Source organism: Gymnodraco acuticeps, unplaced genomic scaffold (assembly GCF_902827175.1).
Source record: "Gymnodraco acuticeps unplaced genomic scaffold, fGymAcu1.1, whole genome shotgun sequence".
Classification (NCBI taxonomy): domain Eukaryota; kingdom Metazoa; phylum Chordata; class Actinopteri; order Perciformes; family Bathydraconidae; genus Gymnodraco; species Gymnodraco acuticeps.
The window spans coordinates 76,862-102,614 of NW_022989883.1; the positions used below are offsets into that span (position 1 = coordinate 76,862).

The window sequence follows — 25,753 nt, forward strand, 5'->3', positions numbered from 1 at the left end:
CAGGGTGGGGATGGGGGTGTAATGTTTAAAATAGAAAACTGAAAGTGAGCATTATGTTTCTGTCCCTTTCTTATTCTGTAATTGTATATTTTGCACTTTTAATGCTCAATCAAATATATATTAAAAATAATAATAATAATACAGTTCAGGGAATATGACATAGACATTTTAATGCAAATACAGCGTAAACATCAACTAAAATACTGTTTTTTTTCTGTATTAGCCCTTATATGTCATCTTTAAATAAAAGATAAGATAAGAGATACTTTATTGATCTCAATTTGGGAAATGTTTGCGTTGCAGCAGCATAAAAATCTCAAAATAAAATTAAAGCAGCATTAAAAAGTAGAAAATATACAGTAGGTCGTGAAGATACAAAATATATAAACGCTGACAATAAAACACTATTGAAGGGCTTTAGACACAATATAAAGCAGGATATTATTTACATTAAGAGTGCAGGGAATGGAATATAGACAACCTTTCCTAAACGAAAGATGACATCCCCAACCAAACATCATCAGATTCGCTCCAAACCTACCCAGGAAGTAGCATAAAGTTGAGGCGATCCGCTCGGTCCCTCTCAGCTTTGTACAGAGACGTTCTCTCCTCCACCAGATTCTCCAGAGTCCTTGAATACATCTGCAGGCGGCGGATCAGATTGTCCATGTACGTCTCCGTGGCCTGGTTATGCAGGTTACTGTGGAACATCATAACATTTTTATCCACTTTATCCATCTTTTAATCAAAGTTACAGGCAGTATTGTGGCCATTCAGGCAGGGGCGGTTCTAGAGGGGCACAATAAAAGCGGGTTAAAAAGACAAAGACAGTATAAAGTAATTGTGTAAAATAAACATAGAATACCGTAATTGTTTTATGTTTTTATAAAGGTATTTGTTTTAGTACATTTAAGTTACAGTCCTTTGTTTCAGTAGTTTTTTTCATTTAGAGTATTTGTTTTAGTGACTTTAAGGCGAGACACCCCAGGTGAATAGGGTAATTGTTTTAACTTAAAGGTATCAGCTAGAAATTTCTCGAGTTAATTACTTACAATAAGGCAATTGTTTTTTGTATTACAAGTTTTCTGAAATAGCATGTTTAATTATGCAAATGTGCCAATATCTCATTATATATGCACATATTTAAAAAAAATTCAGGAATCGAAATCTGAACTTTGGATAAAGCCAGGTTCAAAATTCTTGTTTCATTTTGTAGTCATATTAGTATCTAGTATCTTTTACTGAAGGGATATTGGATATCTCTTTTTATCATTCCATAAATCTGAAAATACTGTCAACAGCCCTAAAATATCAATTTTCGCCATGTTTTTAGGTATACAATGTTGTATAATTCAGGCTATGAATGATATATGAACAAACCCTTCTGAAAAAGCCTTCATAATATTGATAGGAATATAACTGGAAGGTTTGGTGTATGTACGTGCTACTGAAGTGGACATTTCGGACTCAGAGTAGGAGAAAAAACTCATTTTGAGAAAACGACCTTTAAAGATTGCAGTGAGGCGCTAGCTAAACCCTCCTGTTCTTTGGATGATAGCTTGCGCATTGACGCACTCCGTGAAGGTATTTCATGTTCGGGGTCATTTGTTTTTTGTAAAACCTTGCTTCGTGCAAGTGACAATTGTTGTCGTCTTCTCTGTGAACGTTTTTTTCGCCGTTCTTTTGCCATTTTGAGATTTAAATTTCTAGCGGAAAGCTAACCAGGAAGTGTTTTAGCACACCACGTGACGTATCTGAACGAATCACGTTGTCAGAAATTGACACTAGCCAATGAGATTTTGTTTCTTGGTTTAAGAAGTGCTGCGTACCGGTACGCCGAACCGGTACTGGACTTGTAAAAAGTTTCGGTTCAAGTCCGGTTAAAACCGGAACGTCGGGAACCGGTACTTGGACTCGCAAAAAAACTACCACTTACGTATATTCTGGTGTCTGTGGTTATTTAAACATTCCCTGATAAACGTTATTCAGCGTCAATAAATGAGTGCTAATCCCAGTGTGCTCAGTGTACAACATCACATGTCATTTCACCTTCGATTCACGGTTTGAAAACGTAGCATTTCGCCACATGCTAATGCTAACCGGAAGTGAATAATTTTCAGAATAAAATTATTAAATTAATAGTGTGAACTTCCGGTTTTTTCAGAATAAAATTGATTTAAATTAAATAGTGTATTTAATTCAAAATTACGCCATATCAACATTGATTTTAATTTCTAACAGTATGTATGTACATCACTATGTATGTAGTATGTACTGTATAATGTACACATGTAGAGTTGTAGAAAATACATGGTGTACAGACAGTACAGTACACTCTGACTGTACAGTCACTACAGTGTAGCCTATACTGTATAGTAGGTGTGTAACAGTGTAATGCGTATAGTCTACTCTACACTCTACCTTTCAGCAACGTTTTAGGGATTTAGGCTCAGTCAGCTCAGGGACTGTTCGGTTACTTTAGTTTGCTAAATGAAAGACATGTTTGAACTTTGTAGTAGTTCACTGTAGTTGCTGTCATAAGTCATTTGTAGACTAAGTGGCAAAAAGTGTTTTTTTTACATTTGTACTTTGTAGAGAAATGTAGACACAAGTTGGAAGGGAGCACAATAAACCTGACGAGTTTGAATTGGAGTTGATTATGAGTTAATTTTCAATTGATAATTAGCTCACAATAAGTTCACTTTAGTCACACAACTTGACACAAGCCATGGGTTCAGGTCCGGACTTATAGGTCCGGACCTGAACCTGAACCTCTGGACTTGAGTCCGGACCTGAACCTGAATGTGAGTCCAGGTACGCAGCACTATTTAAGACCCCTTTGTACTTTCACGATTGGTTGCTGATACAAAGGAAATGACCATATTTGGATCTGATGAGATTGTGCAGGAGAGACACAGCTTTCCAACGATATCTCTGATGACATGGTGCACACAGCGGTCGCGGTACTTTATGTTACGTTAGAATGCTAACTTTTGGTGAATTTAGGAGAAATCTACAGACGCAAATAGACAAACTATAGTAAAATAAACACTTAAATGTGTATTTTGTACGTTTTCCTTCCAAAAGTCTGAAAGAAAACATGTTATAGAATCAAAATAGCACAAAATCTCAAAATTGACCAGTACTTGAAAAACGATGTTTTTGCCTGCCGTGTCTCGCCTTAAGTGACAATTGAATTAAAAAACATTAACAGTATTTGCTTTTATATGAGGTAATGAACAGTTTAATCTCCACTGTACATCTGGGTCTCTGATTGGATTTAGTTAGTCAGTGTTATGGGGCCTGTTGCCCCCCCCCCCCCCCCCCCCCCCCCCCCCCCAGAACCGCCCCTGCATTCAGGTATGACAGGACGAGTGCCGATTTAAGAACTTAGGTTAAGATAAAATAGGACGTTTAGGAATGCTTTAAGACTGATAGTATCTTTGAAACTTAAGTCAAGATAGTTAAAGCAGATGGGATATTTGTAATGGGGCACCTGGGCACTTTCCCACCTGCAAACACAGCAGATTGTGTTTATTGAAACTGTAGTTTCAGTTCACAGAATGCTTCAATAAATGAGTCAGGAACATTTTATTTATATTGCCCCAAATCACATATATTTGGCCATGAAATGTTTCAATGAAATATCCCGAATGGATGAGATTTTGACCTACCTGAATATTTTACCCAGAGTTAACTCTATTCTCTTAAAATCTGGCCGTCGCTCTGGGTCTTCATCCCAGCAGTTTTTTATCAGCGTGTACAGCTGTATCCGGACAAAGAGAAAAAAGGAGGGAGGGTTTGGTCTTCTTTATTCAATTATGATAAGTCCAAGCAGCTTTACTTTATAAACCGTCACCTGGACTGTTACTGTAAGAGCTTGTGTTTGGTGGCTCTCTTACCTCGATCTCTCTTTCTGACGCACCGTCAAAGATGAGGTCCGGTCTGAAGACGCTCATGACGCTGGGATGCTGCACTCTGTAGAGCTTCTCTAAAGGAATTTCATAACAATACAATAATCAATGGGAGTGGGGGTGATCACTATGGTCACATTAATATCTCACTGTAAACTGTTTGTCAGTGTATCCATTTTTGTTTATTTTGTTGTCTATTGCAGTTTGACGGTGTACCAAACGATCTGGGCCTACCTGCAGGATCAGAGCAGTTCTGTGTGTAGAACGGGGGTCGCCTCATAACGATCTCATGAGCAATGATGGCATAACTGTAGACGTCGCCTTTTTGAGAGACTCCATCTTTACGAAGGTGCTCCGGGGACGTCCACACATCTAAGAAAGGAGAAAAGAGGTGAGTGGATGCTGACTTTATTTTATTTGAAAGGTCCCCGATTATACTGTTTTTCATCAATATATTATAGGTCTCATATATATATAAAAAAAGTCTCTGAAGTCTTTGGCTCCAAATACCAAACAGATCATTGCAGCATCCCATAATCCCCTCTGTTTCAGCCCTGTTTCAAAAGTGCTGATTCTCTGTCTGTTACTTTAGATGAAAATAAGGAGCCACTCCCCACGCCCCTCTGAGAGATATTTGGTTAAAAAGAACACAATAGCCGCGTTCACACCAAGTACTTTGCCGTACTTAGTGCCCCGGCACTTATTACCCCAGGGCACTTAGTACAGATCGCATTCACACCGGAATAAGTTCCCTGAGGGAATATTACGCAAATGAGCCACTGACGTCACTTCGTCTTCTTCTGCTTTGGGTTTACTGGCAGGCCGCAAACCACTTCACGGTGTATACTGCCACCCAAAGTCCCCGGCCCGAAGTCCCCGGGGTTGAGGACTGGCTTCAGTAGAAGCTGCTTGGAGTCCCAGCAGCTTCTACTGAAGCAGGGCTGCCAACACTCACGCATTGAGCGTGAGAGTCACGCAATTAACCCATATCTCACGCACTCACGCCACACTTGCCTTTCCTCACGCTAAGGAACAGCAAACCGAGCAGTCTACGAAATGAGACGGTCTTCTGGCTGAGTTCAGTAAAGTTGGAACAATATTGGGAGATTCTGATTTCACAGATCAATAACTCATGAACAAAACGTTATTCAGACACAAATGACGTCTCCTAAGTACCGTGGTAAGGTTGACAACGAACTACAATCACATTTTGATTAAAAAAAGCCAATACGCGCCGTCCTCCGAGCTGGACACATTACATTGGTCTCTATTCGCAGCCGGAGAAGAAACGAGTGCTCAAGGACCGTCTGCAAAGTGCAACTCCGAAAAAAGAGAATACAATAATATTCACTATTATACAGTATATTACTACCAAACTCACCACACACATCAATAGTCTCCTGGTGGTCATACTACAGCAGAGTTTGGAAGAATATGCTTTTGAATAATTTTGGGGAATATTTATAATGTAACATCTTCAATAAATATGGCATCATCTTAAATAACTTTACTATTATACAGTATATTTCTACCAAACTCACTATTTGCATTGTTGTTGTTAGCATCTGGTTAGCTAGCTGCGCTAACAGATATTAGAAGCTGTTTCTAAAACAATGAGATAACTCAGTGAGGTAAGGGCGACTCTCTGTTTAGATAGTTAACTTAGTCTAGCTATCTCAGTGGGTCTCAAACACTTTGGTCACCATTTATGAGAATAAATGAAAAACAGTTATGAAATACTATATGACAGTAAAACAAGAATACCGTTTAAAAGGGGAGTGATTTGTAAAATGTCCATAAAGAAAAAGAAAATCTGTTTATAGTTCTGTTTCATATGGGGGTTGAGAGATGTATCCATACATTCATTTTGCTCTCAAAATGCACCAGGTTGATGCATTTAACTGCAATATTTAAAAAACAAATCTTCCCGGGGCATGCTCCTCAGACAGGGGCGGACTGGGACTAAAAATCAGCCCGGGAAACTCGACCGGCCGACCGGCCCAACTCGGTACTGCTAGTCAATAGTGAATTAATGGGAAACCCTAGTTTGTACATGTTCAATACATTTGTAACACTGTACACATGAACGTTTCTTTTTTCGGTTCACCAAAAAAGAAATCTCACTCCAAGCTGAACTCAAATGTTGGCAGCCCTGACTGAAGCCTTCCGAGTAAATCGCCAGAACGCCGACACCTCCTCATCTCCACCGCTCCCATGTTTTATTTTGTGTTGCCATAATTTAGTCTCTCTGCATTTGTGCGCTGGGCGAATGCTAATGCTAATAATGCTAATGCGAGGATAATAAAATGGCGGCTCTACAAAACATTTCAGAGTTTTACAGGGTGTGGTTTGCAATTCGCCCAGCCAATCAGAACTGGGGCACTTTTTTCCCCCAGGAAAGTACCATCACTCAGCAGGCACTAAAAATGGGGGTAAAAGTTTCCGGCTTGAAGTACTCTTTTTGGTGTGAACGCGACATAAGGGGTACTAATGGAACTAAACGCGAAAAGTACGGGGAAAAATACTCCGGTGTGAACGCGGCTAATGGTGCTCTAGGAGGAGATTCAGGTGATAAGGTGGGGGGGGTTACCTTGGTTGGTGATTGGCTAATGGTTACACAAGACAAAAGACCATTATGACATCATAAAGTGGCCAAAATCTGATGAGCTCGTTTTCAGACAGGTTTTTATAGAAATGGATCAGGACAAAAAGTGAGCGAATCTTTTTCCTGAAACTTTCAGAATCTCTTTACACAGAGGGGACACATGGTGATGTATAAAAGACAGGAAAAAGTGGATTTTGCATAATAGGTGACCTATATAGTCGACCTCAATGAGGATGAAACCGTTTTTCTCACCTCTGCCTGGACTCAGGATGGTGTGACAGCCAAAGTCAGTGATCTTCACCACCATGCGGTTGTCGACCACACATTTGGTGGACTTGAGGCGACCGTGGACCTCGATGTTACTGGAGTGGAGATATGACATGCCCTAAAGAAGATATAAAGCAAGTAGAAGAGAGAACGGACCAAGATGGTTACACAGAGTTGGCATGTCTTGTATCCAGTGATAGAATCAGTACTCAGAGCTCTTACTTAAGTGAAAGTAGTAATACTGAAGTGTCTAAGTTATTTTTTCCAAGTAAAAGACCTGCATTCAAAAATCTTACTTAAGTAGAAGTCTAAAAGTATTGACTTCAAAGAACGCCTAGTGGATTAAACCATATATATTACATTTCTGAATTATGATTATTAATGCATCAATGTGTTTATAACAGCAAGTAAAAGTGGAGCTTATTTGAATTACTTCATATACTGCTGCTTGATGTCTTAACCCAGGGGTCTGCAACCTTTTGGACCAAAAGAGCCATTTTGCCCCCTTTTCCAACAATTTGTTTTGTCTGGAGCCGCAAAACATATTTGATAGCTTATAAAGTTGTATTTACTGTTATATCATAGACAAAAACTACAGTTTTTTTGCATTTATTATTTATTACATTATAAAACTGTTAACCTCTAATAAGAAACAAATAACTCTTATAAAGAGAATACAAAAAATACACAGGCCTAAAAGTACAAGTATCTTAAAATTGTACAGAACTTGAGTACTTCATTATATGCCACCACTTGTTGTATCACTTAACTCTCCTTGAAATGCATGAAGGTTAAGTAAAAGTACACACATTTGTATCCTTAAAACACATTAAACTAAATAAATCAGGCCACTTGGAAGATACTGCAGAATAAAATTAGATAAAAGTGTGTTTCGTCTGACAGAAAATTATGCGGAACTGGTATTTTTTCCCTTTTAGATCCAGTTTAGTGAATTACAAACAAAAAAAAACAGGCAATACCTTTGCTATGTCATACATGACTGATATCTTAAACTCCATGTCCATGAAGGTTTCATCTGGGTAGGAGATCCTGTCATTCAGAATGTACTGCGGCAGAAAAAAAAACGGATAAAGAAGTTCATTTTTTATCTCATTATGTGCATTTAACATCCTTTAAGTGCTCCTTAAAGAGCCTGTGACACGAGTTTCCCCCATCATCCAAACACATCAATTTGAGTAAATATTGTCCCCTTGAAAACCGTTACTGAACTGATTTTGGATATTTGTACTTTGATAACCATTAATCTGCCCTTCAATGTTGACCATATTCTGGATCTTCTCGGGATTCTTCAAGTCCCGCCAAATTATGTGTGACGTCATTGCGGGCACAGCGCTCCAGCTGCACCGTTCAGGATCCCAGCATCTGCATGTAAACGCACGATGGCGCACACAGCAGCAAGCTCAGACAGCGATGACAGTTTAATTTTGAACGTGTCTGAGAGCTCATATGAGGCTGAAGGATCGGTTTATGTTGTATCTGTTAGAAGTTTAGGAATTAGGTGCGTCAATATGGGCGATCAAACGGTCATGTAGCCAGTGGTGGACTGGGACTAAAAATCTTCCCGGGACTCTCGACCGGCCCACTTCGGTAGCGCTAGTAAATTCTCAACGGGGGGAGTGGGGGATGTGCTAGTGACCCACTTCGGTATCGGCCCATCGGGATTCGTCCCGATGGCCAGTCCGCCACTGCACCCAGCCCAGCCCACGTAAACTGTCAACGGGGGGAGCCTCGCTGCGGGGAAACGGTGGACCTAGTGTCCCGATCGGAGTGGGAATAATAATAATAATAATCTGTGCATTTTATCCATTAATTTCCCCAACATTGTGGTAAAAAAACCACACGTTTAATCCATGTTGGTGTACTACAACTACAAAAAGCATCGGTTTGTTTTCTCATCAGGAAATGCAGACCGGCTCAAACAAACGATTTTTAAATCATCATCCTCACGATCATTTAATGTATCATATGTTCGCCGAATTGACATGAAAGCACGAATAAATGTAGTTTCATCCACTTGAGTTTACAACTACAAAAATAATCGATTTGTTTTTATATCACATCCTACGGGAGGAAATTCAGTAGCTCTCACTACCGATTTTTAATCCTAATGTAATCATCATCTTCACCACGATCATTTATGTTTATGTTCGCCGAATTGACATGAAAGCACTGACAAATATGAATATACTATAGTCAACTTCATTAAAACGTTATTAACGTGCCTAAACTCAGTAATTGACCATTTCTACGCATGACAACACACTTTGTCCGTGTTTGGCTCTCTCGCCGCACAGTGAAGCGTTCCCGCATAGACGTCACTTCCGGCTTCCCCCAAAACTTAAAAATGAGTCGAAGGAATTTCCCCGCGATGTTCGGAATTATTGATATTTATCGGAACGGTATCGCTTTTTCTTTTTTAAACTGACGGTTCGAGATTACTAGTAGCCCAATATTTCATTGCACCATAGTTGTTGGGAGGCTGTCACATGCTCTTTAAACTGTGTCTCCATGACTTATCAAAAAACAGTAAAGTCATAAACCACATGCAGCCTACTGTAGTGATTTAACGTTGAGAAAAGTCAGATCAACATTGCACAAGAGTATACGATCGAAAGCAGTGCACCACCATTCACAAAGGAGGTCAAAAAGATTAAAAAAGGTAATAAAAGAGGAAGTTGAATGACAAAGAGATAATAAAAAGGAAGAAGATACAATAAAGTAAGACACAATAACAGCTACTATGACAACAAGACAAAACAAAATACACCTATAAATCCACCAGGCTTATATATCTACATATAAGTCATGTGTATTTTAATAAATAAATGTAATAGTTATCTTTTGACACATGGATCCTGAATTTTTGGACTCTTTTGTGGATTTTGCTGCTGATAACATGTAGCAATAGAGCTCAAACTAAGGTATACAACCTGATACGACTATTTGGAATCATGTTCAAGATATTTAATTAAAGAAGGCGCTTAGTTAAACTATATCAAATGTGTGGATCTCCAGAAAAAATATTTGTACTTGTGTTTTAGCGTTTGACCTGAATCTAATGTCCTATTTTTGGTTTGTATAATTCTTTATGCCTTATTGTTGAATCCCTTTTAGCTGCATCCTGTAAATGAAAAGTGCTGTACAAAAAAAGCTTTATTATTATTCTATCAGGATATGATATGCAGGGAAAGTAAGTGTTAGTGATGGTCTGCTCTTACCCTGAGTGAGCCCCTCTGACAGAGCTCAAACACTCCAAAAACGCCGTACTCAAACTTCACCGTGCCGTAGAACTTGGTCAGGTTGTAGTAATCTATCCGTAGCAGCTGAAACATGAAGATATGGAAGTGAGGAGAAAATTAAGGGGTTATAGGCAGCTCAAATGGCAGTCATGCATCATTTACAATAATACAAATGCTCCCTCATTCACATTCTTATTTATCATTAGGACAAAGATCAATATATTATGTTGAGCTACAAGTGGAGAAAAAGGTGCAGGTGGGTGGACCAAAAAGTGTTTGAGGTATTAAAAAGAGGTATAATAAATTGGTGTCTTACAGTGTTTAGCTCAATCCTTTGTTCCTCTGTGAAGTCTCCGTCTGTTTGTTTCATCTCTTTCAGGATAACAGGCTAAAAAATATAGAGGAATAAGACATACATTAACACTGAGTGAAAATACTTAATTATTTCTTTGTTTTTACAAATCAAAATGGCTTTTGATCGTACCTTCTTGTCATAGCGGCCACGATGGTTGAAGAACGTGCTGTCTTTCCTCTTATCTTCATCGATCTGTTACATTCATGCACACACATACATGTTTTGCTACAATTGTGAGGACCATCAACCCAAACTACGTTGTGAGGACCCCCCTTTCTGCTAAGGCCAGGAGGATGAAAATATAATTTTACCACAAGGTAGGGGTAGGAAATCAGAAAAATAACTCCAAATGTTTACAAAACTGTTGATCACAAACATGCAACTATCTAATTGTGTGTCCTTCTCTTACTGGACGTAGGAAACAGCTGATTGATGTTTACCTTCAGAGACACCTCCTTCTCATCCAGTGGACTAATCAGAAGCGGGTTTATGTGAGACCACTTCTTTTGCAAAAGACGCACTTTCCTGTTCTGTCTAACATTAAAAAACAAATAGTACATACAAACAGAATCAGGACGGGGGTAAAGAGGACACACAAATGCAAACATGAAAAAAACGCTGATTATTTTGGTGTTTCAGCTCAATTAAATCAATTAAAATTGGCCTTTGTTGCTCCACTGTCAATAACTTTATGTCACTGATTCGAAAAACATTTTATTAAGAACTAATCTATCTTGTACTTAATGCAGCTAACTGATGATTTGTCTTGTCAAATTCAACTTTATTGATACAACATGTGTAAAACAGCTGTCAAGCATGTCGGCTGTTTACCTGTAGAAGATGAGAGCGATGGCCGTTACCGCGACAACACTGAGACTCAGAACGATCACAATCACATCCTGCATATCCAAACCTGGAAGCACACACAACGTGTTATGACCGAAAAGCATACAGTCATATCATGAATACATTGATGACAGTGAAATTACACTATATTTCTAACTTATATCTAAGAGACCTGAATAGGCGCATTCACATCGCAGTACTTTTCCCACAAAGGTTCTTGAGAACTTAGTTCATGAGAACTCTTTAGTTCTCATAAACTAAGTACAGATCGCGTTCACACCGGAATAAGTCCCTGGGGGAGGATTACGGCCCGTCCACACAGCGGCGTGCGTTGAAGCTTCCAACGCTTCGGCCCATTCACTTTGAATGGGGTGACGTCACTTTTAGCCGAACTGCATCGTGGGAAGCGACGTGGAGCGTTGCTGGCGTGGCTCGCTGCAAAAGTTGAGCAATGTTCAACTTTTGACGCCTCGGCAGAAGCGTCAGCCAATCGAATCATATGCCAGTACAAGCTCTAGCCAATCAAACCGCTGCTTGTGTGTCAGGGGCGGGAGATTCATATGATTGGTTGTTGGTCGAGTGTCAGACACGCCCGCCGGCAAGCGTCAACGCACGCCGCTGTGTGGACGGGCCGTCAGGCAAATGAAGCCGCTGACGTCACTTCTTCTTCTGCTTTGGGTTTACAACTTCACGGCGTATACTGCTACCCGAAGTCCCCGGCTGGAAGTCCCCGGAGTTGGGGACTGGCTTCAGTAGATGATTAGCTAATGCTAATGCTAATAATGCTAATGCGAGGATAATAAAATGGCGGCTTCACAACACTTTTTGGGAGTTTTACGGGGCGTGGTTTGCAATCCGCCCAGCCAATCAGACATAGGAACCTTTTTCTCCCACTAGCAGGGACGGAAAAGGGGGTACAAAAGGTTCTGATTAACTAATTTTTGTTCCGGCTCTTCGGAACTAAAGTGGGAAAAGTACTGCGGTGTGAACGCGGCTAATGGTGTTATCAACCTTGCAGGAGAAAACCTATTTGAGAAATTACTCAATCAAACAGATACACACTGGCATTGAGAAAGCCTTTAATATAAGCCTTGGAAAATCTAGTCAATTTAAGAGATTTTTAAGTTTATTTAAAAAACAACTTGATCAAGATCTTTTTGTTCTCTAGAATAAATTGGAATAATTTAAAATAAAAACACGCTTGCACACTACCTCTACATCATTTGTAGTGTGTGTGTGTGTGTGTGTGTGTGTGTGTGTGTGTTTATTACCATCTGGGGTTTTTGGCTTGTCATTAGGCAGGCGACCATGCCAGCGCAGGGTGGGGTTTTGGTCAATCACTATGGTTTTATTTCGTGAAGTGTCAAACAGTAACAGGGTTTCGTACTGGAGAAAAAGACCAAATACAAGTATTAAAAAAAAGATAAATAGGAGAAAAGGGTAAAGTAAGTTACTGATAAAGGCTGAATGGAAATCGCCTTACCATGCCAGTTTCAGTTGATGTGTAAATCATAGAGAAGTTAACATCTCTGTCACCGTACTCATCGATCACATAGTGTCCTCCCATACCTGTTGGAAGCAAATACACATATACAAAAAAGACAATATTAGTTTTTTTCTGGAAATGCCATAGTTACAATATAATATTATGTAATTGATTACAATACTCGATTATCAAAACAGATGCCAATACATAATACACTAAATAGCATTTTCAATTTGCAGGAAGTTCTCGAAAACTCATGAAACTTAACATCAGAAGTGTTGCAAGTTGTGCTATGGATCTCTAGCTCTGGCCTTGACGTTATCAAATAGTTCCCCTAACAGTTGCAGCCCCAACATTTAACTTTTAAAAAAATTAGTAAGCAGTACAAGTGGAGATGTACTAGAAAGCAGTCCACCATTTCACTTTGTCTGTAAGTTCTGTGTCACTTTTAAGCATTTACAGGCACTGTCTTTTAACAAACTCCGCCTAGAAAAATATGAAAAATTGCAATATATAATCTCCAGAGCCTCAGACCATCCTGGATGTCTGGCTGTTGTAAAAGGGCCAGTACCCTGACATGTGGAAGGATACGAAGGTCTGATCATTACTTCCTGCAACCTAAATTAGTTTGCAATTCAACTAATGTAGTATTGACGGTTGAATCTTGCTTTTACACAGGGGCAGAAGAACTGCAAAACTAGTATATTACATTTCTCCTGCATTACATTTCTGTCCCCCATTGTCTTTTCTAACCTCGAGTTGTCACTAATCATATACACACCGTAAAAAGAGGTGTTTCCAAAAGGGTTGTCACTCAGAGGCACATCGTAGATTCTGTGATCGCGCTGATCCAGCATCGTCTCTCTGAGCACTTTGCCAAACAGCAAGGCCCCGTCATGATACCCAGCCACGTAGTCGTTAATCTGCCCATGAAATAGAAAAACTCACAATAACATCAAACAATTCGGTAACTTTTTTCTATTCGCAGTGTTTAGTAAAAACGCTGCTCACCGTGTCGTTGTATTGATCCATATGAGATCCAGACGTGTAGTTCCTCGGTGGCAGAGTGACAACCACAACATCTTGCATGGCCTTTATAGATGTTGTGTTGAGGTAATACTCCGGGCTACAGGAAGGTAAAGTAAGGTAAAGGGTGGTGTTAGAAAAATCTACGCGCATCCACATTAATGATCAGACATCACCGTTTATTTAAAGAAAAACTGACAAAATACTAAACAAAACTCTAAACTCTCTAAAGATTTGAAGCCATACGGCGTATATCTTGGGTACATTTACTCATTCAGATTTCACAATGCGGTCTCTATTGTGCGGTTAATAAATTGTTTGCCTTCCACTCATCGTGAGCACCTGTCACCTGTCGTCTATTATAGGGCCAAAACCACGCCTATGTGACGTCACCATAATAATACATTGATGGTCGACATCAATCAAAAACAATAATAATAATAATAATGATAATGCATTTTATTTATGGGCGCCTTTCAAAGCTCTCAAGGACACCTTACAGAGCATAATTAAAAACAAGCAACAAAGAAGATCACACAGTAATACAAGACTTCAAAAACAAAGACTTCAAAAACAAAGACTTAAAAACAACAATCAGTTTAGCAGAATTAAGGTATTGAATACGCCAGTTTAAAAAGGTGTGTTTTCAGGCTGGATTTGAAGGTTGAGAGTGAGTCCATATTGCGGATGTCTTGTGGGAGAGAGTTCCAGAGACGGGGGGCAGAGTGGTTGAAGGCTCTTGACCCCATGGTGGTCAGGCGGGCAGAAGGTACAGTGAGTTGGAAGGCAGAGGAGGATCGGAGATCACGAGAGGGAGTGTAGATGCGAAGGAGCTCAATACATATAAATAATAAAACATATACAAAACATTCATAATTGTAACGGAGGTGATCTCTGGGCCCATAGATCTCGGCCTCCGTTACGGGTAATATAGCACTAAAAACATTGCACAGGAAGCATGGGAATATATGTAATTATAGTTTGTCTGTCTCTGTTTCCTGGTTTCATGTTAAAAGTGTTCCCCCATGTCTGTGGCTGTTGATTGTGTGCACCTGGTGCCCTGTGTTGTCTCCTCCCCCCCCCACCTGTGTCGAATTGCTGATTAGTGTGTGTATTTAGGGTCTGTTGCCCTGTCTGTTTTGAGGCTGGTAGTGTGTGTGAGATCCTGGTGGCTGCAGGCTGTGCCCACATGAACAGCAGCAGCAGGATTGAGGCTGTGTGTATTGTGTTCATGCTGTAATAAATGCCCACACCGGGTTATATTTGGGACGTGCTGCCTCTGCCTCCTTGCTTGGTCTGGGCCGCTCAATTGTCAGCTTCACAATTGGTGTCAGAAGTGGGATTGACCAAGTGAGGAGGTGAGAGTGATGGAGGAACTGCGGGAGAGGATGAGGTCACTCCTGCAGCTTCAGGCAGCCGGTGAGCAGCAGTTCGCACGGGAAGAGGAACGGAGACTCCGGAGGCAGGACGGCAGATTGGCTGGAGGCTCGACGGGCGCTGGCTCTGCCGCTGAGGCATCAGAGATCCTGGCGGAGAACCAGAGATTGGTGCAAGAGCAGAAAGAGCAGCAGCTCTGGTTACAGAGGGAAGAAGAGAGGAAGGCAGAAGCATTGAGAACGGTTGGAAAGATGGCGGCGCACACTCAGAAGAATAACAAGCCAAGGAAACCTGGAGGAAAGGAGTCGCAGCTTTTGATAATTGCCAAAACTCCGGAGTTCGTCCGGGAGGTGATGGGTTCCAGCACCGGTGCAGGCAGCGGGGAGTTCCACGTTTACCGGCACCTCCGACGCAGGAAGAAGCGGGAAAAACTGAAGCGCAAAATGCGGATGGCAAAGATAGCCGAGAAGGTCCGTCAGGAGAGAGAGCGTGTCAGACCGCAGAACCAGCAGGAGTGCATGGAGAGGAAGAAAGGGAAGCTTCTTTTCGACTTCACGGCCCCCCCTGAGGAAGCCAAGATTCCTAAGACATTTTATTTCCTGGGGAGAGGGGTAAGGAAATGTAACGGAGGTGATCTCTGGGCCCATAGATCTCGGCCTCCGTTACGGGTAATATAGCACTAAAAACATTGCACAGGAAGCATGGGAATATATGTAATTATAGTTTGTCTGTCTCTGTTTCCTGGTTTCATGTTAAAAGTGTTCCCCTTCCCCCATGTATGTGGCTGTTGATTGTGTGCACCTGGTGCCCTGTGTTGTCTCCTCCCCCCCACCTGTGTCGAATTGCTGATTAGTGTGTGTATTTAGGGTCTGTTGCCCTGTCTGTTTTGAGGCTGGTAGTGTGTGTGTGAGATCCTGGTGGCTGCAGGCTGTGCCCACATGAACAGCAGCAGCAGGATTGAGGCTGTGTATTGTGTTCATGCTGTAATAAATGCCCACACCGGGTTATATTTGGGACGTGCTGCCTCTGCCTCCTTGCTTGGTCTGGGCTGCTCAATTGTCAGCTTCACAATAATATTTTATTATAAATAGAAATAAGATAGAAATGCAAAATGGCTTCAACAGGTGGCATTGTGCTACATCTTTACTTGCCGAAGAAAAAAGGTTTTACCATCAATTCAGAAGTCTTTTTTAACACATTGCATTACATTTCATTTAGCTGACGCTTTTATCCAAAGCGACTTACAATAAGTGCATTCGACCAAGAAGATACAAACTTGAAGAAAACAGAATCATATAAGTACATCAGGCTTCATAGAGCCAAAACATTTCAAGTGCTACTCAACTGGCTTTAGATAAGCCAGTCCTTTATTAGTATATAAGTGCTTTGTTAATAGTTCTATCGCTCGAAGTGGAGTCGAAAGAGATGAGTTTTCAGTCTGCGCCGGAAGATGTGTAAGCTATCTGCTGTCCTGATGTCAATGGGGAGCTCATTCCACTATTTTGGAGCCAGGATAGCAAACCCACGTGTTTTTGCTGATGGGAACTTGGGTCCCCCTCGCAGCAGAGTCCTGCACGGGTCTGATTTTCAAGACCCGCTCCCGCCCCGCACCCGCGACGTGCAATACCGAACCCGCCCCGCTACCCGCACATATTGCCAATTAGTTCCGCAACCCGACCCGACCCGTCGGCACAAGATCCGCAACCCGACCCGAACCCGCATATGAGCAGTGAAAACGTGCAATTAACACACGCAGTTGCATATTTGTCTCAAAAAGCGTGGGATGTTGGTTCTTTCCTCCATCTAGGATGACACCAAAAGCCTCCCAGATGTTGGATTTCGCTCTTGAGGAAGTGTTATTGAAAATGCTGTATTCTCCGCTAGAGAGCTTCACCTCAGCCATTTCGAATGTGGCGCGCACAGCAGCAGATTGATGCGCTGCAGAGGTTATGATTATGCGCAGTCCTGCGGGGGAGAGGTCTGAGGATTTTAAACATTAAACTAAATTATTATTATTTTAATATATTTATTATGCAATACCCGCGACCCGACCCGCATCATCTTTGTTTTACCCAGAACCGAACCCGGAAAAAAGCGTTTGAAAAAATACCACCCGCGAATCACCTTTTCTGCGGGTCACCCGTCGGGTACCCGCGGGGACCCGACCCGATTCAGGACTCTGCCTCGCAGTGAGGGTGCAGCGAGCTGTTTGGCTGATGCAGAGTGGAGTGCACGTGCTGGGGTGTACAGTTTAACCATGTCCTGGATGTAGGAAGGGCCAGATCCATTCGCAGCATGGTACGCAAGTACCATTGTCTTGAAGTGGATTCTAGCAGTTACTGGAAGCCGGTGAAGGGAGCGGAGGAGCGGCGTGGTGTGGGAGAATTTAGGAAGGTTGAAGACCAGACCAGCCGCTGCATTCTGGATGAGCTGCAGAGGCCGGATGGCACATGCAGGTAGACCAGCCAGGAGGGAGTTGCAGTAGTCTAGGCGTGAGATGACGAGAGCCTGGGCCAGAACCTGCGTTGTTTTCTGGGTCAGGAGGGGACGTATCCTCCTGATGTAAAGAGTGTATCTGCAGCAGCGGGTTGTTGCAGCGATGTTTGCAGTGAAGGACAGTTTGTTATCTAGGGTCACACCCAGATTCCTTGCAATCTGAGTCGGGGAAACAACAGAGGGGCCGACACTGAACATACTCATGAAGTAGATGTGCTTACTTGTAAATATCGATGAGAATGAACATGATGTCCGGATCCATCGGGCCCATCTTCCCCTTTATTGAAATAACGTCGTCAGGGCTCCCACATAGGATGAAAACTGAGATAAATAAACCAGTTTCATTATGACAGAAAGGGTATGTTTAAGCTTTACACATGTGCATTTAGGGGTAGCAAATAAGGACACTACCTCAAAATATCCCTTAAATGTCTCAATTTCATGAATATCCTGACTTGTCTTTGCAATCCTTGTCACTAGAAGTGTTTTTTACCGATTATGTTCTTGTTAAATCTTGCTAAACCATACATAGGGAAGTATTTATACATCATTCAATTAATCTGTAGGGGATTTTTAACATTTGCCTTTGAGGTCGACATTTGGTTTGCAAGTTTTGTTGAATCTCAAGCGGAAATACTTCATGCATTATGGTGTAACTTTAACAAATACTCACTGTTGCTGTGTCTTTTCTTAGCGTTAAGTGCTTTCTTCAGTTCCACCTCCCCACGCAGCATCTCTCTGGATGTCTGTGAGGCAAACCTGGCAGAGGGAGCTTCCAATGCATTGATATACCTGTGATAAAAGCAAGGACGCAAAATTAAAAAGATGTACACATGCTGCAGCGCTGAATGATCCGACAAAAGTCAATCTGATAAACTGTGTTGTCCCACCAGAAGCAGTCCTCAGATACGTTGATGGGTTTCTTGTAGACATAGACTTGCTCCCAAGGATACTTAAAATCCAACGTTTCCTTCAGGAAGTTGATGAAAAAGTCTGCGATCTTGCGAGCCGGAGGCAGAATTCGGGTCAGTTTGGATTTATAGTCACAGGAGAGGCCGAAGCTCCCAGCTGAGATGACGGGAATGCTCAGGCTCAAACCAATCTCATCACTGAGGTGGATAACAGGAGGGGGGTTTAAAAGTAAAACATCAAAAAAGTTCTTTGATGGTGGATAATCAAAAAGAAACAGTCATACTCACTCCACTAACTGGAAGGTGGCATAAGTGCAAGAAGGCCCCAGCATGACGCATCCAACTTCACCCATATTCTGCAGAAAGATACATAATTCTGTCATCAAAAAGGCCTTATAAGTGATGTCACTATATTACAGATGTAATCAAAGGAGTCCAATGGAGGAGTTTCAGGGACACTTTGGGATTTTAGCCTTAGGAGACCATTTACATGCACAAAAACTTATAGAACACACTACAGGTAAGGGAAAACCCCCAAAAAAGCATAATAGGGCCTCTTCAACTAATATCAGTGTTTCCCCATACAAATAGTGGCGGTGCATCGCTGCTGCTGAAATATAATAAGTGGCGACCCTTTTTCATTTTTGATTGTTTGTTATGTGGATTTGTAGTATTGTGTTACTGTATGTTCAATAAAGGTGTATTTTTGCTAAATCTTGAGACATTGCCACTGTATGTACTAGGCAGGGCCGATTTTTGGCTGCGCTAACGGATATAAGAAGTAGATGTTTCTACAACCAGGGTGGAGGAGAGCTCTCCTGTCAGACTGAGAGGCTCTGTGAGGTAAAGGACTCTCTGAGTGTTTAGATAGTTAACTTTAGTCTAAGTTATCTCAGTGGGTCTCAAACGTTTTGACCACAAATTATGTAAACACATATTTCCAAGGCACTCCTTTATAACTATTAGGATAAATAAAAACAGGTTTGAAATAATTCCAATGTATACTATAGGACAGTAAACCAAAATATCGTTTAAAGTTGGAGAGATACAAAAATATGCATAAATAAATAAATGTTAAGGTAAAATAAGATATGAATAAGATTATTTTTTATTCTCTGTTTCTTGTCCTACAATTTCACCCTGGTCTAGAAGGAAAGCGTTCTCGGACGCCTTTTCAGCTCTGTTTCCTGCTATATTCTTCCTACCCCATTTACCTTGAACTATTCTAGGAGAGTGTGTTGACGTTGACTCGTTGGGCCTTTCCTCCTGTACTTTTTTGTTCCCCAGTTCTTTCCTTTAAACTTAATCTAGGAGGGTTCTTAGGCCTTCCCATTTCCTACTTTTGATTAGTTTAGTTTTTCACCCCTGTTCCTTCGTACTAATTTAAACGGGGGAGTGCATTTACGTAGTTTCGTTGTGCCTCTCGGCGTATACTTTGATTTTCTGTCTCTTTGGAGAGTGCTGTTACGTTTAGTAAATTGGGCCTTTTCACTTTTATCCCTCTTCACTAGTATCCCATATCCCCTCTTCATAATCTACACCCGATTCTAGGGTAAGCACAAGCAGGCCTGTTCATTTCAATTTCTGGCTTTGTGTTTCTTCATCTCTTACTCGTTTAATATTTAGGAGAGTGCATTTACGTAGTTTCGTTGTGCCTCTTTTCCTCTGTTTCTGGCTGATCTTTTTTTTTTCGTACCCTTGTTTCTCAGAGAAGAGAAGAAATACTATTCTAATAAGGAGCTGGCACATGTGTCTCTTCACTGATACATTGGGGGGTCAAAGGTCATAGGACAAGGGATTCCATTGGCGGCATGCGCCGGCCTGTGCCTTTAACCGTGTACTTCTGGTAGAACTGCTCGGGTCTTGATAGATTGAGTGGGGAAGTTCATGAGATATTTCTAGAAAATAAAATAAGTTACATTTATTTGTTATTGGCTATGGTAGGTTATTGGTTATGTTCACATATTTATTTGATTATTAAAATGTAAACCGATCTTTCTCATATGGGTGTTTTAGAGTTGTACACCCTAGATCAGGTCTCTAGTAATTGTGTGCTCAAAGTGCACCAGATTGAAGCATTTTACTTTAAAATGTTCAAAAATCTTCTCGAGGGGCATACCCCCGGACCCCCCTAGAGGATGTGATGTCCACCCCTCCAATTCAAACATGTTCATACAATACTGAATACATTTGAAGCCATTTTGACGTATATTAGCTATGTCAATACATTTCTGTTTTTGTAGTGTATTTGTCTTTTGTAGAGATTTTTCATTTATTCTTTATATATAAAATCTCGCCTAGGGCAGCAAATTGTCTAGAACCAGCCCTGGTCACTAAAACATTCCACGCGCTCCGCGCTCACATTATACAAGGGAAATTGTTATCGAGCATTAAGCCACAGCCTCCAGTATGAACATAGCAAAGTTTAATCCCTTGATCTTATCACCATCAACAGTAGCTCACTTGTTAACAATGAGATTTTCCAAGGACGAAGAGGACAACGGTAAAAGGAAACACAGAATAACAGATTGAGGTTCTGGTTTCTTGTTTTCAGGTACCAAATTGTCCTTGCAACATTTTTAAATCTCTCAGTGAGTCTTTACCTTTAAGCGTTTTTACTGCAGAAACTTATGATAAATTGGCCTCAATGAATGCACCAAAAGACAACCTCTTAAATGTCTCCTATTATGGAAAATCCACTTTGTCATGTATTTTCTACATCAACATGTGGAAAGAGATTCTGAAAGTTTCAGGAAAAAAGATTCTCTCTCTTTTTGTCCTGATCCATTTATATAAAAAAGCTGTCTGAAAATGAGCTGATCAGATTTTGGCCACTTTATGATGTCATAACGAAGTTTTGGCTTGTGTAACCATTAGCCCATCAGCAACCAAGGTAACCCCCCCCCCCCCCCACCTTATCACCTGAATCTCCTCCTAGAGCACCATTGTGTTCTTTGTAACCAAATCTCTCTCTGAGGGGCGTGGGGAGGGGCTCCTTATTTTCATCTAAAGTAACAGACAGAGAATCAGCACTTTGGAAACAGGGCTGAAACAGAGGGGATTATGGGACGGTGCAATGATCTGTTTGGTGTTTGGAGCCAAACACTTCAGAGACATGTTTTGTATATATCTGAGACCTATAATATATTGATGAAAAACAGTATAATAATAAGGGACCTTTAATGCATCTCATCCTTGGTATTCAACAGTCGAATTTGACATCTTTTGACCACTCACATGCAGTAATTTGAGTATCGCCACTCCCTCACAGGTGCTGCTGCCACAGCCCTGCCGGTTGTACACAGTGGTGTTGAACCCGTTGTAGTTTGCTGTCAACGTGAAGTTTAAACCTTCGGGAATGGAAAGAAGATAAGAGTGATTAATATTAAAATTGAACTCATTAATCTCTTATGGCCGTCAAGATTAAATTACACTGAATCAAGCTGCCACTGGTCCAAATACCACCTTTGATTTGTCATCAACAATTATCTAAAATGACATTTACAGCAGCAGCGAGAAATAATATATTAGTTTAATTTGATGATAAGAAGACTAGCCTATGACCTTATTTTTGGTATGAATTTCACACATTGTATGGCTTATTTCAGAAACTTGGGTACTGCCAATAACAAACCAAATATTTTAAAGGAAGTTTCTTAAATTTAGGAGAGAGATTCTCTTGAGACGCTTTTTAGCCTAGCTAAGCACAAATGATAACAGCTAGCTTCAGTTAGAAACAAATATTTGATAGACAGCTTCACCATTGATTTATTCATATGTGTATTCTTTCAATGTGCAAGCCAGGCGCAAAAATATCCAAGTAAGAATAAGTTATAGCAAATAAAAACGACTCATTATCAAATAAAATATGTGTTAATTGTAATTCATGACTCAAAAGCCAGGTTCGAAATTCTTGTTTTATTTTGTTTACATTTTAAAGTCAGGTTTCCAAGGTTTTTATAGAGGGAATTCTCAATGCACATGGTTGGGTACCAAACCAAACCTCCTTACCTTTGCGTGTAATGTGTCCATACTGTAGTACTGAAATTATGTGAAGCACTGATTATCATTGAATGTCAGGTCTTTACTATTTATTCTTTGATCAAAATGTTCTTTATTTAAATCAAAAATGTTTCTAGCATTTGCCTATTTTATCTAGCGAGTTCTTGAGTTATTGTACAGCTACTTGTTACTAGCTAATAGTTGAGACAAATCAAGTTTAGGTTTCTCAAAGTTCTGTCTCAAAAAAGGTATTCTTTGGTGTTCAGGACCAAAGTCAGTACAAATCAGCACTAATACTGAAATATCTCAAATGTTGCACAAAACCAATGTCCCTGCCTTGGCCCCATGTTCAAATCTTCTAGAAAACATCCTGTTACATCGACTACATGTCCTAAAGTATTTGTGAAATGTAAATAACTCCATTCTAAATTTTATTTAAAAGCATAACAATGTTATGAGTCCATTTAAAAGGTTATTTATCTGTAAAAAGGTTCATCCAGGAAATAAGGACAAGTAAAATGACATCTAAAGTAAACCATTAATCCAAATGAGATCTTTTATGAACAAATAAGTTAATAAAAAAACAATTTGGGCCTGATTTTAGTTTTAAATTAAGTTATTTTATTATTTACTCAACAGTTGATGCCTTATCACTCAACAGTATGCAGAGGAACTAGTTAATACATTCATAAGCAGCCACCTTGACTTCTGTTTTAATGGTTTTCCAGTGGCTGCTATCACTTCCAGGTTTAAAGCTGATGTCCAGCGATATAACTCTCATAAAATGTAAATTCCTTCTGACAGTCATGATTGATTCTTTATCATTAGGTTTAATCATTTTGGCTGCTCCAAATTGTATCAAATGATTATTCTCTGTAAGATTCATTCAGCCTTTCATAGGGTTAGGGTTAGGGTCGGTCCATACCATGTTTAATGTTCTCCTGTCTGTCCTCTTCGATGGCTGCTTCCAAAGCACTCTGCACAAACTTCCGACTCCATCCATAAGTGTCGTCCTCCAGAAGCACAACATTCATGGTGAACTCACGCTTTGATGACAAACACTCCTCCAGCATCTTGTTGGCGACCACCGCCATTACTAACACACCCAGGTAGGGTAAACTGTGTGAGCTGTACATCTTGTTCCTTGAGTTTTTACGGTCTTATCCACCGTTTCTACATGACAAACAGTATATATCAACCTGTTCAGATAAAAAATGGCTGAAGGTAGGTTTTTACATTTGTCCGACGGAAAAGATCCTCTCCATTGACGAAATGGTTCCAGAAAGAGACGTGAACTCTTTTGCAGAAGTCTTGATTGTCCAGCATCCAGAAGAAGAGATACTTTGATTGAGATCCAACCACTTTTACTACGAAAGACACTTGCTGTCTTAACACCAGTTGTTCCTTGAGTGTGAGCCTGAGATCAATAAACTTCCACCTTGCTACAGGCTGGTCTACCCATACGTTAATGAACGACAGCCAAGTCACAGTCGGTGCACCAGTCAGAGGGAGGGAGGGCAAGTAAGCTCTCACACTCCATCTGGACTCACTTAGAAACTTATAATGATCATAATTCATTGTGTTTGTAAGAATTTGTTTTACATCTCCTGTCTGATAAGAACAAAAATTATCACAAATACCATTTGTCCGTAATTTTCCATAATTTAAAGAATTAAAACACAAGTATCTTTCCCGGCTATTATTTATTATTATTTATAAAAGTGTATTATTAATTGCAGTCATGATTTGTCAACCGGTAATAAACTCTATATGTGACATATTCGATATTTTGCCTTTTTTTACCCAATCTGTTGTGTTCAGAGAGTCTTTGTTCGAAGCAGAGGCGGGGGAAAGCTCATGTAGGGTGAGGGGCAAAGGTGACAGGAGGCCATAAAAGTGAAGGCTTGTGTGGAGCTGATAAATAGTGTCTGCTATAAAAGCAGGGTGGATTTAGCCTATAAAAGTGTTGGCCAAGCTACTCATAAACCAGTGTCATCTCATTTGGAGAAAAGCAGCTTTAATCCTTCCAACACTAAACCAAACACACACAATATGGCTCTGCTGCTCCAACTTATTTCACATTGTAAAAAAAATAATTGAGTCACACCATTGCACTGTTTACATTGCCCTGGTAAAGCTTTGACCAATTGTGCGGCAGCTTACTTTCTGCTGCAGTATCTCACCAAATAAGCATCTGAATATAGTCACCAACAAATGCACTATTTACTTCTGTTTGAGAAATGTTTGGTAAAAACCATGCTGCCTAATAACTGCTTTACAAAATCAACTTAACATTCATTTGTGTTTATATACTTATTGGCAGTTTTTTGCCATGCTAGCGACATGGCTACATGGACGCCAATAGAGTGGTGCAGGAATAAGTCCTAACCTGACCTTACCTGACCTAACCTGGATATGAGTTAGCATATTAGATCATCTAGTTCCCTTGTAACAAAGTAATTTAAGATAGTCATAAGGTCTGTGGTTAACACAAGCTAAAAAGATGTTCACGTGTTGTTCTTTGTCATAAAATACCTCAGTAAATACCCCGCTGGTGAACATCTAAAGCTTTTTTTAAAACAGTGTATGCTAACAAGTGTCTAATGGCGCATTTCCACTACAGCGAGGAGCGCGGTTTAAGCCGTTTTTGGTTGCGTTTCCACTTGGCGTAGTACCGGCTAGCGGGTACTATTTCACAGTTTTTCTGGCCCCATAAAATCGAGGTTCTTAACGGGCCAACAACCAGGCTGAGTCGGGCTGAGTATGCTAAACTACAAAGAAGGAATCGCTGGCAAGGGGGCTACAACTACAACAAAATGAACATATTTGACCGTGATTTAATTGTAATACACATTTCAAAATGATGCCGGTTGTAAGGGAAACTTCTGTGTAGCAGCAATGCAGTGGGAGTCACCGACTCAGGAAAGAGACACGGGAAGTGCAGGAGCTTTGATGTCAAACACTGATGGTTTATTTAGAGTTTCGGCCGGAGAATTCACATCACAAGTCACAGCAGCCACGATCTGACTGCACGGGAGAGTTGCCACGTCAATTCTGGAGCGCCTCTCTCTCGTTAGCCCATTTAACTGGTTTAACTGGTAATCAACATATTATGATAAAATAGCCTAAACAGTTGGGAACACTGAGTTACTTGCGTCCGACACTTATGGCCTCGAAGATTTCATACCTTGGAGTACACAAACAACAA

The 25,753-nt window shown here is 40.6% G+C and overlaps 2 protein-coding genes across 2 annotated transcripts in view; one reads left to right on the forward strand and one right to left on the reverse strand.

Annotated features, from left to right (window-relative positions):
- plbd1 (phospholipase B domain containing 1) overlaps positions 1-12,510 on the forward strand; it is a 32,916-nt gene extending 20,406 nt beyond the window's left edge. Inside the window, exon 12 of the mRNA XM_034198986.1 lies at positions 12,477-12,510. The gene's annotated coding sequence lies outside the window, so the exon portion shown is untranslated. The remainder of the gene's footprint in view (positions 1-12,476) is intronic.
- gucy2c (guanylate cyclase 2C) overlaps positions 1-24,025 on the reverse strand; it is a 28,792-nt gene extending 4,767 nt beyond the window's left edge. The window contains exons 1-21 of the mRNA XM_034198968.1: positions 23,471-24,025; positions 21,781-21,893; positions 18,832-18,899; positions 18,523-18,741; positions 18,306-18,424; positions 17,854-17,953; positions 13,745-13,859; positions 13,515-13,656; positions 12,731-12,816; positions 12,519-12,633; positions 11,233-11,314; positions 10,842-10,935; positions 10,531-10,593; positions 10,363-10,434; positions 10,026-10,130; positions 7,767-7,853; positions 6,772-6,904; positions 4,149-4,286; positions 3,903-3,991; positions 3,675-3,766; positions 542-700 (exon numbers count right to left, since the gene is read on the reverse strand). Of these exons, the coding sequence (XP_034054859.1) occupies positions 542-700; positions 3,675-3,766; positions 3,903-3,991; positions 4,149-4,286; positions 6,772-6,904; positions 7,767-7,853; positions 10,026-10,130; positions 10,363-10,434; positions 10,531-10,593; positions 10,842-10,935; positions 11,233-11,314; positions 12,519-12,633; positions 12,731-12,816; positions 13,515-13,656; positions 13,745-13,859; positions 17,854-17,953; positions 18,306-18,424; positions 18,523-18,741; positions 18,832-18,899; positions 21,781-21,893; positions 23,471-23,681 (2,402 nt within the window). The 5' untranslated portion in view covers positions 23,682-24,025. The remainder of the gene's footprint in view (positions 1-541; positions 701-3,674; positions 3,767-3,902; positions 3,992-4,148; positions 4,287-6,771; positions 6,905-7,766; positions 7,854-10,025; positions 10,131-10,362; positions 10,435-10,530; positions 10,594-10,841; positions 10,936-11,232; positions 11,315-12,518; positions 12,634-12,730; positions 12,817-13,514; positions 13,657-13,744; positions 13,860-17,853; positions 17,954-18,305; positions 18,425-18,522; positions 18,742-18,831; positions 18,900-21,780; positions 21,894-23,470) is intronic.
- Positions 24,026-25,753: the final 1,728 nt, after the last annotated feature.